Source organism: Anthonomus grandis, chromosome 1 (assembly GCF_022605725.1).
Source record: "Anthonomus grandis grandis chromosome 1, icAntGran1.3, whole genome shotgun sequence".
In the NCBI taxonomy this organism is placed as follows: domain Eukaryota; kingdom Metazoa; phylum Arthropoda; class Insecta; order Coleoptera; family Curculionidae; genus Anthonomus; species Anthonomus grandis.
The window spans coordinates 53,679,528-53,698,107 of NC_065546.1; the positions used below are offsets into that span (position 1 = coordinate 53,679,528).

Genomic DNA, 18,580 nt, shown 5'->3' on the forward strand with positions numbered 1-18,580 from the left:
TACATCATCATGTTCATCATCTACTTCTGATCTAATCATATTTAATTTTCTTTAATAAACCCTATAAAAACTAGCAATACAACTAAGGCATACTATAATGGCATCAAAAAAAAAACGAGCTCTCGTGCCTAAACTATTAATTGATTGACCACATTTGGCTTTACCTGGAGAAAATATCAATTCGTACCGTGCCGACGGTGGAAAAAAGGATTTTGTAAATTTTTTTATGTAACACATTGGTCCGATCTATACCCGTTCGGCGGCCGGATGGGGAGAAGGGGTCGCAACCTGGCGAGAAGGAAATATATAAACTACGTATGCTCGGATGTTTATTGTATCACTGTTTTGTGTTCTAGTGACCCGGTTTATAGGATTACCCCGAACATTTTGTTTAAAAAATGGTTTCCATTAGAGCTTTCGTAAGTGTGTTTTTTTTTTTGGTTTTAGTAATATTTGCTTAAGTACGGTTTTTTTAGAGAAATTTAGTTTCTTTTGATCTTCTTCGAGCTTTTTTAGTTTAGTCCTTTTTTTGATTTTACTACTCTTATTGATTTAATTGTTTTTCCAATTAAAATTTTAAAAGTAATTAATAGTTGTTCCATTATTTTAGTATTTTTCACACATCCTAAGGTTTATTGATTGTTTCCCAAATTTCATTCTTATTCATTGCACTTAGTTTACACTCTATAATATCTTTTCATCATAACCAGGTGCTTACTTGGTTCTTTCTCACTGGTTTCTTCCGTCGAACTATTTTGTCAATTAGTCATTTGTCCTTTATTTTGATTACTCAATTATGACCCTTTCTCTTGGGTCAGATATGTAATCTTTTTTTCATTTTGTTAATCTTAATGATATGATTTTTTTTTTCAGTTTTCTTCCCAACTAAATTATTATTATTATTATAACAGTTTTTAAATTTCTTTTACTCCTAACTCAATACTACTCAAAATTTAAATAATCAGCGACGTAATACTTATTTTCAAGTAGTTTTGTCTTATTAAGTCAATAATAAAATCAGTTTTCTTAATATAAGCAACAGTCATTTCATAATCTTACATAGTACTTATAATTCGACATGGTTTTCTTTTTCAAATATTTTTAGCCATTAAAATATTGATATTGAACTATTATTTTGATACTGTTAATTCTTAGCCCAACATCATAAAACTTCTTTAAAAATTAAAATAAACCCATCTACATGGCACTGTTTTTCAGCTAGGTCTAGACTTGAAGCTAACTAAAATTCTTACATCGATCATTTATTTTTAAAATCTGGTAAACATAAAATAAAATTAACTTTACTAATTTACCAGCAATATTACAAACCAAAAAATTTGAAATTTATTTTACATGAATCAAGAACTAAATGCATGCTCAGAAATTTTTATAAACAATATTAGTTCGATAATTGATGAATGTACAAAAAGTATATATCAATATGAAAAAGATGAATGCTAAATAACAATATTTTTAAAATTGCTGAAAAAAATATACACATTGCTTACAAATTCCTAAAAACAAACAATCTCAAGAAAAGTATACAAATAAATCAACTAACTTAATTCTTTACAAAAGTTAATAACTAATCAACGCAAAGGCAATACAAAAATATGAAATAAATAAAATAGTGATAAGTCAAGAGGTATCTGCAGATCCAGAGAAAATAGCAGAAGTATTGCCGATGCCATTTTAAATGGAGTTATTAAACCTAAAATCTGGGCTTCAATTTTTCTAAGTAATAATTTGGTATTTTGCGCAGTAAATAAATTACTATTAAATTATTAATATGATTATCAGCAGTGCAAATATAGATTTTACAAGTACAAAATACATTTTTCCGTTTCTTCGACACGTCGAAGGTAATTGGAAAGAACTATTAAACTGTTACTATTTTCAAACCGTAACGATCAGTCGTACCATAGATTGCTAGTTTTATTTAACTTTATACCAAGAACTTTTTATTTTACTAACATAAAAGTTTTTTACTACTATTAAAGGAGAAAAATATACAGATAAAATAGATCTTCAAAAAACGAACCATTAATTTAATAAATCATAAAATATAAGTTTTTAAGTGCTATATCTCCTGGAAAAATAAATTTGTTGATAACAAAACTAAAGTCTAAAAGAGTGCCCGGGCCCCATGATTCAGATCAGAAATATTTAGGCAAATTTCCGAAGATATTTCTCCACACTTAATTTATTTACTGCTTTTAAATTGCTTTTAAAGTGCTTTGAAACAGTTGTTTTCTCAACATTTCGAAAGTGAACATGACATAAGAGCGGCGATGTGACCGACATAATTAATTACAGACCCATTACCAGGTCCTAGAAAGTAAAGAGTCATCTCAATGCATATTTGTCGATCTAGCCAAAGCTTTTGATACCGTTTCAAGCTAAAATATTTAAAGCTAACAGATTTAAGAAAACTGTATTATGCCCTTGTAAACTGTGATATCCGAAGAATAAATAACATGCAAAAATGATTAATTAAAGTTATTTATAACAGAAACATTAGATATTTTACAACTTTTTCATTTCATTAGCACCTAAAATATATAATATTAGTCCAAATGAAATTAAAGAAATAAAAAAAAACAAAACATAAGGAGAAACTTACCGATATTATTTACAATTTAAATGGCAAGATCCAAAATTTATTTAATTAGATCGTTGTTTTATATGCAAAAAAATTGGATATGCATGTCTACTGAAACTTTTAAATAAATAAATAAATAAATAAATAAATAAATAACGCCTTTATTCAAGTATTTCTTTGTACATACAATGCAAAAACATATGGAAATGTTGTTTTTGTTCATATTAATTATTAAATTTTGTGTGTTGTGCAGTTATAGGTTTATAGATTTTAAAATAGGGTTGTGAATCCAGTTTATTAGAACTCCCTATATGGATTTAAAACCTCAAAGTGACTAAAATACCAAATATGAACAGTAAAAACCGATATACAGTTCAAATTTAAAGTGGCCAAATTACAAAATGTGGAGTGTTAAAACTAAAATGGACTTTCAACTCACAACAAGTGGACAGTACCGCTTCAAATTTGAGCATGTTTATTTTCATGTAGTGTTAATTGGCGTTTGCTTATTATTATTAATTTTAACAAACTTTATTAGAAAGAAAGAAAGAAACATAATTATGTTTATTTGTTTATTTATTAGATAATTTTGAGTTTTCATACCAATAATGGTCCTCGTAAAATCATGAAGGTTTATGGAAAATTAAAATAAATCCATCGACATGCTACTTATTTTCAGCTTCTTTTATCCCATTTATCCAATGGTAAAATATAGGATTTATTTGTGACACTAAGGGTTTTTGCCAATAATGCATTTTTTCAATATAAATTCCAAATATACTCATCGACATGGTACTATTTTCACCTACTTTTTTTGATTAATTCAACGGTAAAACTAAATGCTTTGTGCCAATAACCGTTTTTTCAACAAAAAAATTAAGCCAACAAGATGGTACTTTTTAATGCTATTTTTTGGCAAGATAAATAACGGTCCAATTAGTTTTTTTTAATATCATTTAAAATATCCTGCAAATTGCTTATAGCTCATAACCAAGGTATTTTTATTTCAAATTTGATAAAATTTAACTTCTATTGAATTAAAACCTAGCCCGTTGTATTTGAAATGATTTAGATAAATGGAGAATGTTTTAAATCTTAAATCAATAAAAAAATTCTGCTAGAAATTTATTCAAGAGAATAACACTAATCAAAAAATTAAAGACCAGTTTCTGGCCAATTCAAGAGATATAATGTATCAAGAGAGGGAACGCCCAAGGCCCAAGGTAATATGTCTTTATGGCGACGTATCTTAAGTGACACCAGTTATATAATGGTAACTAAAATAATGGTATTTTTTTATACCAATAACTTCTAAATCAAAACCATAAGATTTTCTTAAAAATTTAAATAATCCAACAACATGGTACTTTGTTTTAGCTAATTTTGTCTAATTAAGTCAATGAAAATAAAATATTTATAAACGGCTTATTGAAAATTATAATTTTTAGGGTAAAAAAATAGTTATACACTTAATTTGATTTATCAAAATATTTCCTTAAAAATTGGTAATTTCCTTTAGAACCTATGATTCATGTTCGACGTAAGTTGTTTAAAAATTTGAAACTATTCATTAACGAAACTTCGAGCCTGTGATGGACCCCTTAAGAAATTATTGTTACCATTTCTTTAGTTTTGTTGTTTCCATTTTTTTTTATACAAAAATCAATCTATCACTGGATGTCAAATATAGGAAAGCGTGAATTTTGTATTAATATATATTTTTTTTAATAATGAACAATAAACAACCAACAACCGCACACTCAATGTGGCACCACGATTTACATACTTGACAGCGAATCCACTTTTCTTTGCTACGTGAGTGAGAGAATAACTCGTTGCAGTAAATGCAACTGGCATCATATGTGTCTTCTTTATCTTTTTTAAGGAATTCCTCCAAGATATACTCATCTTCGTCAGAACTGTCATTTTCAATGACAAGTTGCCGTTTTACCGCCCTACCTTGTTGTTTTCTTAGTTTCGTTTCCTTTTCAATAACTTTTTCTTTGAGTTCTAGAATTTCTGGAGTGGAATTTAAATGACCAGTTTTTGCACGAGTTTTGCATTTTCTTTTTTCAACGCTCCCAGGTACCGCTTGCGGTAAAATTTCTTTCAGTGACACATTTAAAACTGAAGATGAAGAGGTGTTAAGACCAGAAGTACTTGGTTGATTTTGAATGTTTAACTCAATGGTACTGAGTTGATCCTCCAATGGAATCTGCCTATCCGTTGCTTAAGCTGGTGCAAACTCCCAATCTTCAAAAATATCGGGATTAAAAGGATGAATTCCCGTCTTTTTAAATGAATTTATTGCGTTAGATGGAATAGCACTCTTCAAAAAGGCTCGATTAAGAAGGCTTGCTATTTTATATTGTGTGACTGCCTTTCCTAGGTTTTGACGCAACCACAATTGGATTTCCTGGTCAAAATAGGTGTGAAGAGGACACAGGAATCCGATATCTAATGGTTGAACGTGATGGGAGCAGTGCGCCGGAAAACAAAATACTACAACCCCGTTTTCATTAGAAAACTGTCTAGAGACAAGGCTTTTATGGCTACTGTGGCCATCAAAAAGTAAAAGAACCTTGTTCTCATTAGATGCTTTTGAATACCTTACAAAATGCTTTAGCTCCATTCATAAGCTTATCATTCATTCTTTGACGAGGATAAATAAGAGCAGGTGGAATATAAGTACCTATGGCATTCAGTGCGCACACTACAGTGACGTGTTGCCCCCGCTCTGCGCTGCTGAGTGCCCCAACTTGCTTGCGTCCTTTTGCAGCGTAAACTTTCTGACATTTCTTTTAGACTGTGGTCAAACCTGACTCATCCATATTATATATGTTTTCCGGAAGAAAGTTTAACTGCTCTAGAGTATTAGATAGTGCTTGAAAATAGGCTTCAATATTTGGCTTGTTAAAAGCCTGGGCTCTGGCCAATGACGTGCTTTCTGGGCATCGCAAAGGTATTCATGGGTTACGTCTTAAAAATCCCCTAACCCACTTCCAACTTGCCATTTTTGTTTCCCGATTAAAATCATCTTTTATATTATTCCTCTCGGCTACTTCAAATACCTTCTTAAAGGTGTCTTTTTTTGGATGCGATATTTAAACCTAAATAGAAAAAAATATATCTATAGAATAATTAAATTTGTATATTGTTGCCAATGACGGACCCCTGGTCCATCATAAGACAATTTCAAGTGGTCCATCATAGGCTGTTTAGCACAAATCACATAAAAATAAAAAAAAATAAAAAATTCTTTGCCATAACCTCAATTTTTTCCCGGTAGTTAAAACGAAACAGTTTTCCTAAACAGCAGTGAGAAAAACAGATTTTAGTAAATAATAAAACAAAAGTTATCTAACATTAGGTTAACCTACTTTGTTATATCAGTACTTACCAATTTTAACTTTTCTGTTTATTTTCATGAAATCACTTTATATTTACGAGTACATATAAACAACTAAAGAAAAGCTTTAATCAGCCTAACCAATGCGACAAAAATGTATTTTGCGCGGTAAATTTAACTATTTAACTAGTGGTCCATCATAGGCATATTTCCCCTATAGAAAGCGAACATTACCTTATGCATTGAACATTACATGATGCATTAAAAAACGCTTAATGTTGCTTATTCCAGGCAGTTGAAAACTGAAACATGTCGGAAAACGAAGAAGTGACTGTTCAACTACCTGGAAAAAAATCATTATTCACTGGCTAAATTTTATCAGTTGTTAATTAGTATCGAGTGACTTTGTTTAAATTTGCTAGAAATTTTAAAGTTGTAAAAAGGAGAATTTTTGGCGCCCAACACTGCGTTAAATTCTCGTTTTTTTCCGTTAAAATTTAAATATTCATTACAAAACCAAGTGAGGTTTTGACTTTTCAGGATCATTAAAAAAATTATGTTCGTATTAAAATTTGTTGTTTTTTTTATTAAAATTTTATCTATTATAAGAGAAAACGTCATAAATATTAAAATTAATATTTTAAAGGGCATGGTGCAAGAAGTTTCACTGATTGATTCGATTTTATGCTCAAAAGTAGATTTTTCCTAAATATCTTGATAAGTATAGGTTAAATTTTAAAAAAATTAACTGCACTTCTAAGTAAAACCGTTTTTAAGTTATGAATTTTTTTACTTTGGAAATGTCATAGATAAACTATATCTATTTGAGCAAATGCGTCATTCATTTTAGTACAACGTACCAAAGTCTCAATTTTTCACCATTAGCATTAGTACTCTAAAAGTAATTTTTTTTCGATTTAGTACTAATCAATAAAAATCACTCTGCTAAACGGGAATTTTCACCGAAAAAAGATCCTTTTTAAAATCTAAATTTAGTTACTAAAACCAGTTGGAATCAGTCCAGATTTGATGTAAATCTGTTCCTGAAGCTTCCTACTATTTTTCCATGTACAAATCATAAGGTAAAAACTTTTTCTCATACCCTAAAACATCGTCTGAAAATGGTCAATTTTGACGCGCAATTTTAATAACGTCTTTTACGGCGATATGGCGTCAAAGTGGATAAGTCGACCTGGACTTGCTTTCAAATTTCATTGATAAAATGCCTAAAATAGCTCAAAACATCTAGGAATTGGTATGGAAATATTTCAGAGACCCCATAAGATTTTCTTAAAAATTTAAATAATCCAACAAAATGGTACTTTGTTTTAGCTAATTTTGCCTAATTAAGGCAATGAAAAAGTAAATATTTTGAAACTATTAACGGCTTATTGAAAATCATAATTTTTAGGGTAAAAAAAATAGTTATACACTTAATTTGATTTATCAAAATATTTCCTTAAAAATTGGTAGTTTCCTTTAAAACCTATAATTCATGTTCGACTTAAACTGTTGATAAAAAAAAATTGAAACTATTCATTATCGAAACTTCGAGATAGAGAAAGCGAACATTACCGTATACTACTACATGAATATACCGTATACTAGTACATGATGCATTAAAAAACGTAATGTTGCTTATTCCAGGCAGTTGAAAACTGAAACATGTCGGAAAACGAAGAAGACTATTCAACTACCTGAAAAAAAATCATTATTCACTGGCTAAATTTTATCAGTTGTTAATTAGTATCGAGTGACTTTGTTTAAATTTGCTAGAAATTTAAAGGTTGTAAAAAAGGAGAATTATTGGCGCCCAACGCTGCGTTAAATTCTCGTTTTTTTTCCGTTAAAATTTAAATATTCATTACAAAACCAAGTGAGGTTTTGACTTTTCAGGATCATTAAAAAAATTATGTTCGTATTAAAATTTGTTGTTTTTTTTTATTAAAATTTTTTCTATTATAAGAGAAAACGTCATAAATATTAAAATTAATATTTTAAAGGGCATGGTGCAAGAAGTTTCACTGATTGATTCGATTTTATGCTCAAAAGTAGATTTTTCCCAAATATCTTGATAAGTATAGGTTAAATTTTAAAAAAATTAACCGCACTTCTAAGTAAAACCGTTTTTAAGTTATGATTTTTTTTACTTTGGAAATGTCATAGATAAACTATTTATTTTAGTACAACATACCAAAGTCTCAATTTTTCACCATTAGTATTAGTACCCTAAAAGTAATTTTTTCCGATTTAGTACTAATCGATAAAAATCACTCTGCTAAACGGAAATTTTCGCCGAAAAAAGATCCTTTTTAAAATCGAAACTTAGTTACTAAAACCAGTTGGAATCAGTCCAGATTTGATGTAAATCTGTTCCTGAAGCTTCCTACTATTTTTCCATGTACAAATCATAAGGTAAAAACCTTTTCTTATACCCTAAAACATCGTCTAAAAATGGTCGATTTTGACGCGCAATTTTAATAACGTCTTTTACGGCGATTTTGACAATATGGCGTCAAAGTGGATGAATCGACCTGGACTTGCTTCCAAATTTCATTGATAAAATGCCTAAAATAGCTCAAAACATCTAGGAATTGGTATGGAAATATTCCAGAGACCCCATAAGATTTTCTTAAAAAGTTAAATAATCCAACAAAATGGTACTTTGTTTTAGCTAATTTTGCCTAATTAAGGCAATGAAAAAGTAAATATTTTGAAACTATTAACGGCTTATTGAAAATCATAATTTTTAGGGTAAAAAAAATAGTTATACACTTAATTTGATTTATCAAAATATTTCCTTAAAAATTGGTAGTTTCCTTTAAAACCTATAATTCATGTTCGACTTAAACTGTTGATAAAAAAAAATTGAAACTATTCATTATCGAAACTTCGAGATAGAGAAAGCGAACATTACCGTATACTACTACATGAATATACCGTATACTAGTACATGATGCATTAAAAAACGTAATGTTGCTTATTCCAGGCAGTTGAAAACTGAAACATGTCGGAAAACGAAGAAGACTATTCAACTACCTGAAAAAAAATCATTATTCACTGGCTAAATTTTATCAGTTGTTAATTAGTATCGAGTGACTTTGTTTAAATTTGCTAGAAATTTAAAGGTTGTAAAAAAGGAGAATTATTGGCGCCCAACGCTGCGTTAAATTCTCGTTTTTTTTCCGTTAAAATTTAAATATTCATTACAAAACCAAGTGAGGTTTTGACTTTTCAGGATCATTAAAAAAATTATGTTCGTATTAAAATTTGTTGTTTTTTTTTATTAAAATTTTTTCTATTATAAGAGAAAACGTCATAAATATTAAAATTAATATTTTAAAGGGCATGGTGCAAGAAGTTTCACTGATTGATTCGATTTTATGCTCAAAAGTAGATTTTTCCCAAATATCTTGATAAGTATAGGTTAAATTTTAAAAAAATTAACCGCACTTCTAAGTAAAACCGTTTTTAAGTTATGATTTTTTTTACTTTGGAAATGTCATAGATAAACTATTTATTTTAGTACAACATACCAAAGTCTCAATTTTTCACCATTAGTATTAGTACCCTAAAAGTAATTTTTTCCGATTTAGTACTAATCGATAAAAATCACTCTGCTAAACGGAAATTTTCGCCGAAAAAAGATCCTTTTTAAAATCGAAACTTAGTTACTAAAACCAGTTGGAATCAGTCCAGATTTGATGTAAATCTGTTCCTGAAGCTTCCTACTATTTTTCCATGTACAAATCATAAGGTAAAAACCTTTTCTTATACCCTAAAACATCGTCTAAAAATGGTCGATTTTGACGCGCAATTTTAATAACGTCTTTTACGGCGATTTTGACAATATGGCGTCAAAGTGGATGAATCGACCTGGACTTGCTTCCAAATTTCATTGATAAAATGCCTAAAATAGCTCAAAACATCTAGGAATTGGTATGGAAATATTCCAGAGACCCCATAAGATTTTCTTAAAAAGTTAAATAATCCAACAAAATGGTACTTTGTTTTAGCTAATTTTGCCTAATTAAGGCAATGAAAAAGTAAATATTTTGAAACTATTAACGGCTTATTGAAAATCATAATTTTTAGGGTAAAAAAAATAGTTATACACTTAATTTGATTTATCAAAATATTTCCTTAAAAATTGGTAGTTTCCTTTAAAACCTATAATTCATGTTCGACTTAAACTGTTGAGAAAAAAAAATTGAAACTATTCATTATCAAAACTTCGAGATAGAGAAAGCGAACATTACCGTATACTACTACATGAATATACCGTATACTAGTACATGATGCATTAAAAAACGTAATGTTGCTTATTCCAGGCAGTTGAAAACTGAAACATGTCGGAAAACGAAGAAGTGACTATTCAACTACCTGAAAAAAAAATTATTATTCACTGGCTAAATTTTATCAGTTGTTAATTAGTATCGAGTGACTTTGTTTAAATTTGCTACAAACTTTAAAGTTGTAAAAAAGGAGAATTTCTGGCGCCCAACACTGCGTTAAATTCTCGTTTTTTTTTCCATTAAAACTTAGATATTCATTATAAAACCAAGTGAGGTTTTGACTTTTCATGATCATTAAAAAAATTTTGTTCATATTAAAATTAGTTGTTTTTTTTATTAAAATTTTTTCTATTATAAGAGAAAACGTCGTAAATATTAAAATTAATATTTTAAAGAGCATGGTGCAAGAAGTTTCACTGATTTATTCGATTTTATGCTCAAAAGTAGATTGTTCCTAAATATCTTGATAACTATAGGTTAAATTAAAAAAAAATTAACCGCACTTCTAAGTAAAACCGTTTTAAAGTTATGATTTTTTTTACTTTGGAAATGTCATATATAAACTATATCTATTTGAGCAAATGCGTCATTCATTTTAGTACAACGTGCCAAAGTCTCCATTTTTCAACATTAGCATTAGTACTCTAAAAGTAATTTTTTTCCGACTTAGTACTAATCGATAAAAATCACTCTGCTAAACGGGAATTTTCGCCGAAAAAAGATCCTTTTTAAAATCGAAATTTAGTTACTAAAACGAATTGGAATCGGTCCAGATTTGATGTAAATCTGTTCCTGAAGCTTCCTACTATTTTTCCATGTATAAATCATAAGGTAAAAACCTTTTCTTATACCCTAAAGCATCGTCTGAAAATGGTCAATTTTGACGCGCAATTTTAATAACGTCTTTTACGGCAATTTTGACAATATGGCGTCAAAGTGGATGAATCGACCTGAACTTGCTTCCAAATTTCATTGATAAAATGCTTAAAATAGCTCAAAACATCTAGGAATTGGTATGAAAATATTCCAGAGACCCCATAAGATTTTCCTAAAAATTTAAATAATCCAACAAAATGGTACTTTGTTTTAGCTAATTTTGCCTAATTAAGGCAATGAAAAAGTAAATTTTTTTAAAACTATTAACGGCTTATTGAAAATCATAATTTTTAGGGTAAAAAAAATAGTTATACACTTAATTTGATTTATCAAAATATTTCCTTAAAAATTGGTAGTTTCCTTTAAAACCTATAATTCATGTTCGACTTAAACTAGCTTTCCAGGCAGTTGAAAACTGAAACATGTCGGAAAACGAAGAAGTGACTATTCAACTACCTGGAAAAAAATCATTATTCACTGGCTAAATTTTATCAGTTGTTAATTAGTATCGAGTGACTTTGTTTAAATTTGCTAGAAACTTTAAAGTTGTAAAAAATGAGAATTTCTGGCGCCCAACACTGCGTTAAATTCTCGTTTTTTTTCGTTAAAATTGAAATATTCATTATAAAACCAAGTGAGGTTTTGACTTTTCAAGATCATTGAAAAAATTTTGTTCATATTAAAATTTGTTGTTTTTTTTATTAAATTTTTTTCTATTAAAAGAGAAAACGTCATAAATATTAAAATTAATATTCTAAAGGGCATGGTGCAAGAAGTTACATTGATTGATTCGATTTTATGCTTAAAAGTAGATTTTTCCTAAATATCTTGATAAGTATAGGTTAAATTTAAAAAAAATGAACCGCACTTTTAAGTAAGACCGTTTTTAAGTTATGAATTTTTTTACTTTGGAAATAACATAGATAAACTATATCTATTCGAGCAAATGCGTCATTCATTTTAGTACAACGTACCAAAGTCTTAATTTTTCACCATTAGTATAGTTAATAACTTAATTTGATTTATCAGAATATTTCTTTAAAAATTGATATTTCCTTTAGAACTTATGATTCATGTTCGACTTAACTGTTTATTCATTATCGAAACTTCGAGATAGAGAAAGCGAACATTACCATATACTCCATGGTGCATCGATAATAAAGCAGCATTAAATCTAAATTTTAGATTTCTAGATCAAAGACACGCATATATAACACGCAAGAGAGAAATTTCTAAGGACTGTTACGTTATTAGTAAATACCTTGATACATATTTTATTATTTTTTTGTTGTTATATTCATTCCGATATTGCAAGAACTTTCACAACCATTTTTACTCTTCAGGTCGTGGTATTCTCTGTCCTTCTTGGATTGGCCTGTGCGGCACCTAGCGGATGGCATTCATCACAGTGAGTCAAATTATTTATTCTCCTATTATCATCTTCTAATCCTCACTTCTTTTCTTCCTCAGCAAACACGTGAAAATCATCGTGCCATCCCACCATCATACGGTGCATCACCACCACGTGGAAAAAGTGCACGTGCCCGTACACATCCCGGTACCAATAGTTAAAAAGGTGATAGTGCCCGTCGAGACCCACCATGAGGTACACCACGATATCCACCATCTTGACCACCACGATTTTCACCATGATATCCATCATGATGTGCACCACGACGATTGGCATGGAAGCTTATGGTAATTCTTTGCTGGGAGCTAAGAACACCGTTATTGTATATATTAGGTAGATTAGGTAGGTGTAGATGTTATGAGTTGAGTGTGAGGAGTTTCTTAACATTGATGTTTTTTTTGCAGAAACTCCAAAGGAAACAGAAGATGGAAAGTGCATGACGTCTCTAGTGAGGTTGCTAGTTGTAAGTCTATGTAGTTCCGGACCTGTATTGTGTTATTGTACATATAATTTTGTAAAATAAATCTGTGTTTTTTTTCATAATTGTTGTTTTATTAATAAATATATATTCATGACTTTTGAGCCTTTGTTTATCTTAGGCACACCCCTCATAAAATATTTTCACTATGCATATGCCTAGAAAAATGATATTTCCAAAAAATTCTTATAGCTCAAAATTCAAAATTCCAAATTGAAACTTTATATAAATGTTCTTTAGACTATTTGATTAGACATTTATTTTAGAATATTTTGAAAAAATTGATTGGATCTCAACATATTTTTTGATAAAATGATTTTTTTTTCTAAAAAATTTACGAAACACTCATACCTCAAAAATCAAGCAAAATTCGGTCATAATAATGTATATCTATTTAGCATAAAAGCTACAAAGAAAACAATAAAAATTTACAATGTAATTGCATATTATATAAACATTTAAAGAATGCAATTAATGACTTAATACGGTAAAGAAAGCAAGAGAAAAATCAACATAACAAAAGAATATTGTTATAAAGTTCAGAAAAGAGTGTTTAACATCTGTGCAGTATTGCATCGATTGACCAGGATGAAATCAGTACGGATTCTAGTATAATAGTCATTAATAAAGTGCTTTATACCCATAATCTCTAACTTATCAATTAAAGTTTCGCTATCAACAGTCTCAAAAGCTCTTCTAAAATCTAAAACAAAAATTTTTTTAGATTTTAGAATATTATTTTATTAGATTAGTTGTAATGTATTAACAACACATCTTGCTAGTTCAACATAGTTTTATTTTATCATACGTTATAAATACATAGTTGTTAAAATAGGTGAAATAAAACACACACGTCGAGTATTCAGCACAGACTAACACTGAACAGGTGTTGCCAACTCGCTGAATGCTTTCTCCGCTGTTTATGAGAAGAAAATCCGCTAAAATCCGCTAGGCCCTAAAACACGGTGTTAAACGGTCGCGGCCGGCAGGGAGAGGGGTTGGACAAAAAAGTTATGTTATAAAACGTATATTATATTTTTATTTGCTTAGTTATAAGAATAAAACAAATAAATGAGTAGAGTAACGAAACTTATAATTACCAAATTCCAAGGAAAATATAAACAGATAATCTGATTAATTCGCATTTCGTATTTAAAACTACAATCTACAAATACTTTAATAATATAAGTCATTTTAGATAGTCAATAGTTTAGATTTAAGTCAAAAAAAATATATCATTTTCTAGGTCATCCGTGTTACCGATACCTATTGCTTGGAAGTTTGATTCGTTGGTTCTGATCTTTTTAATAATATCATTTGGCAGCAAGAAATCTTTACAGCAAATACCATTTTTTCGTAGTCCATTACGAATGGCGAGAATTGAATTAAGTAATGGTACTTTCATGTGATTTCTAAGCTTATTTTTATCAATGTTTATGTCGGCATTCGATTGCGGCAACGATAAAAACCCTAAGGCTACGAGAGCCAGTTCTTTAAATACGACAATATTTTGAGAATCCTTGTACAGAAAAACTTCGATCCAAAAATTGTGCGTATTGTCAATACTTTTCCATGGAAGTAAATGGAGTTTTTTTCATTGATTGTCGATCAGTGCTATTTCTTCGTTATTTTTATTTATTAAGTCTTATTTAATGTTTCTAACCAAATGTTTCGGGCCTGTTTATAATATATGTTTAATTACTTAAATCAAGGTTATCTTCATTATATATCAAGTTATCAAGGCCAGACTGTAAAAAAATAGAGACGCTGCTTCAGTCACACTAAAATAAGGTGATCCTTCTGTTTTCGACGCACACCCTTAGTGACTATGTAATGAGTGAAATAAAATAGAAACAAAATAAGAAGAGACACAATTTAACGTGAAAGGAAAAAAAAGACACGACTTACCCTAGTAATAAATGAAGTAAAGTATGTTGATATAAGGAACACCCCAATCAGCTTTCATTAAATCGACAAAGACGTGATGCCCTTCGGTATTATCTCGCATAAGATTTAGGTACCGATTACCGTAGTACTACTGACTTAATAAAGACTTAATAAATAACTTATTTATAATATCTCTCTTATTATCATTTAAACAATTTTGAACCGAAAATAATGGTATTTTTTTTAAACTTCTATATTGTCAGGGACTCGACTTTTGATTTCGGTAATTAAGCTTGCAACGAACCTTATACATCGATCGCGTAGGCCGTCGTTGTCGTTAAAACCTTTTGCTACCATAGTTTTTAATTAATTCTCAAAGAGGTATCCGAGATAATAACTTTTATCAATATAATCCTCCAGCTTATCGGTGAATACATGAAATTTTGAAGTTTGGTGTAACAACTTTATTAACTAATGAGGTCAGTTTAATTCATCAGATCATCTAATAACTTAGTTGGATCGGCATTGTTTGCCTCAAAAGCTTTATTAACTCTATTAACATCAATTAATATTGGTTTTAAAAAACTATAGGCATCATTGAAGTTATCTGAGTAGATTTGATGTAACAAATCTGCAGTATAACATTTATCGTTACTTAATTTAGCTGTTTGAAAGTGATTTTTCAACTCCAACCACTGAGTATGTATGCGACAAACAGCTGGCTCAATAGACAACCATGTAGTTGCACAAGCTTGCACTATTAAGAGGTTCAGCACCGTCAAATTGTTATATACAATTCATTATATAATGATTGTCTTATGGAGGACCTTGAAAACCAGTCATAGGTTTCACGAATTAAAAATTCTAAATTTCGTGGCAGTTCTTTTGTTGCAGCTGATGCAGCAAGCTGTAATGAATGGCATATACAGCGAATTAAAATAATATTGGGATTATAGGCCAATAAATTTTTATGAACGCCATTGCTTACACCAGTCATTACAGCTGCATTATCTGTTCCTAGGCCACGTAAATTTTGAATTTTTTAATTATAATTTCTTAACATACCCAAAAGGCATTGCAAAATCCCGTCTCCATTACCAGAATCCAATTTTCCTAGTCCCAAGCCAGTTGAAATAATTTTATTGGTTTTTGCACTAAAATATATAATAGATATACCTAAATATTTGCTAAAAGAAATATCATTGGACTCATCAATTAATATGCTGTAAGGCAATCCAACATCCAACATCCTACGGAAATAAGGTGCAATTACATTTGTTATTACTTCAGAATATTTGGTTCGTTGCTTTTGCAATTGTTCAGCTTCAAAACCTAAAAAAAATTACAATAAATGAACGTATTTTTATTATGTAACATACTCAAAAAACCTTTAAATGAGAATTTACAAGTGGCAATCAAGTGTTCGATACTTAATATCAAAGAATGACATGCTATATATATTGCTAGTTTGCCCTCGGCTTTTTTTACTGAGTCTAGTTGACTTTCTGGCTTAAAAGGCAACTTGATATTTCCCAAAACAATCATTGCGTTGTTCATATGCCTTTTGCTATTTGCATGATTTTTCAAATCAGAGTATTTATTTCCAATTGTGGTCATACAAAAATTACACTTTGCCAATTTACCGTTGGTTGACTCAACGAAAGTTAACCATGGCGATAAAATGGGATCTTTCATCCAAACTTCTCTAAAATTTTGACTATACGTATTTGCTATTTCAAAATATAGGATCTAACTAAAATATATTATCAACTAATAAAATGTATAATAGTTCCAAACATTGTTACCGAAACTTACAGTTATTTTAACTCAGTAGAAGTTAAATTAACTATTTATTAACCATGTGGAAACGCAATTCTTACAATAAAATTAAATCAATAGTGCAATTTCAATAAACAGACCAGGGGAATCACCGAACACGGCTTGTTGTTCAAATATTTAGAGGGCGCTCAACACCAGCGCATTGACCGAAACGAATTGCTCGGGCGAATGTATTTTTTCCCGCTAACTAGTGACTACACTTCAGCAGCGTCCGAAGAGTAAGATGGGAAAGATATAATTCATTAAACCGCCAAAATCCACTTAATTATAAAATTATTCCGCTAAAAATTCCGCTGTCTGCTAAAATGATTTTTTTCTCCGCTAGGGTAAAAATAATTCCGCTAAATCTAGCGGCAAGTCCGCTAAATTGGCAACACTGCAGTACTGTTGTATTTATTCAGTGACACATCTTAAGGTATGACACATGACATTATAAGTAATGAGCATAAAGGTGGTATACAGTGTTGCGATTATTTCAATACTCATAATATATTATTAAAGTCCAGTGCAACGATATATTAGAATGGTCACCCGTCAAAACACCAGCATTTTACTTCTCAAACAATGTAAATAGAAGGTGGATGACATTGTGGAATGCTGGTGTTTTAACGGGTAACCATTCTAATATATCGTTGCACTGGACTTTACAACAATAGTTACATGTGTAAAAAAAACTAATATAATACCTAACTACAAACGACGTAACCACGTTGCCAACTCGCTATCTTAAGCCATATACCCATAGTATCGATTATAGCGTGATAGTCGTGTGACACCAAGCGCCACTTTCACTATTGGTGAACTTATATTAGATTCCTCCCTTCCTAGTTGACACTACAAATTTAAATGATCAACAGGTTTAATTTCTCTCCTAGGTCGACTCAGGACCAATGAGCTATGTTCTTTAATTACCGACTCACGATTATTTGTAGGTTTAACCATTAAGTTCTCCTTAACTTTCATCTCATTTCCCAACTCTGTTTTCTGAACATCATTTTCACAATCTAAATGCTTACCACTATTATTGTCACTAAACAAATCATCACTCTTGTCAGAAATACTTATTCTAGTTTATATCAGCATAAAAACTACTAACCTGAATTATTTGATTCGAATGTCGTTTCCATTTTAACCCTTCTTCTGCTATAGGCTGACAAATAAATGTATTCTCACTCAGTTTATTGATTATTACCGCTTTTACCCACAAGAGTTTACTAGGATTTCTATAATCTTTCGTGTAAACTATTTCGTCCTCTTCAAAAACAATTTTTTTTATCCCCATGAATTTGATCTTTCCTAGCCTTATCTCTTTTAGAACGACTCTTAACTTTTCTGTTCAACTTTCTTAGACGGCATTTCACCCATAGTACAATGTGAAGTATTCCTATACGAAAAAATAAATTTACTGACCAAATTTGAGATACATTCATGTTTAGTCACCTTATCTGTTTAATATTTAGTTAACGAAACTGCATTTTCTGCTGCGCCGTTTGTCGCAGGGTGATATGGTGGAGACGTTCTATGGAAAATACCATTATTATGACAAAAAGACTCAAATTCTTCACTAACCAATTAAGGCCACAAATCACTAATAATCAAGTTAGGCAACCCAAACCTAGCCAAACAATCCCGTAGTTTCTCTATTGTCTTCGAAGAATATCTTGATGCCATTTCATAAAGTTCAGGCCATTTTGAATATGCATCTAAAATTATCAGAAACATCTTACCTTTTAAAGGACCGTAAGAAAATTAATATGTATGCGATCGAAAACATATTGAGCTTCATCAAACTTAATTAATGGTACCTTATTTGGTATTTTAGAATTTATCATACATGCCTCGC

At 30.0% G+C, this 18,580-nt stretch overlaps 1 protein-coding gene across 1 annotated transcript; it reads left to right on the plus strand.

Moving 5' to 3' along the window:
- The first annotated feature begins 323 nt into the window (after positions 1–323).
- Positions 324–13,076, plus strand: LOC126742239 (uncharacterized histidine-rich protein DDB_G0274557). Its single transcript, XM_050448868.1, has 4 exons — positions 324–419; positions 12,466–12,530; positions 12,593–12,875; positions 12,938–13,076. The coding sequence occupies exons 1-3, from the start codon at positions 399–401 to the stop codon at positions 12,822–12,824; spliced, it is 318 nt and encodes a 105-aa protein (XP_050304825.1). The 5' UTR covers positions 324–398; the 3' UTR covers positions 12,825–12,875; positions 12,938–13,076.
- The last annotated feature ends 5,504 nt before the right edge of the window (positions 13,077–18,580 follow it).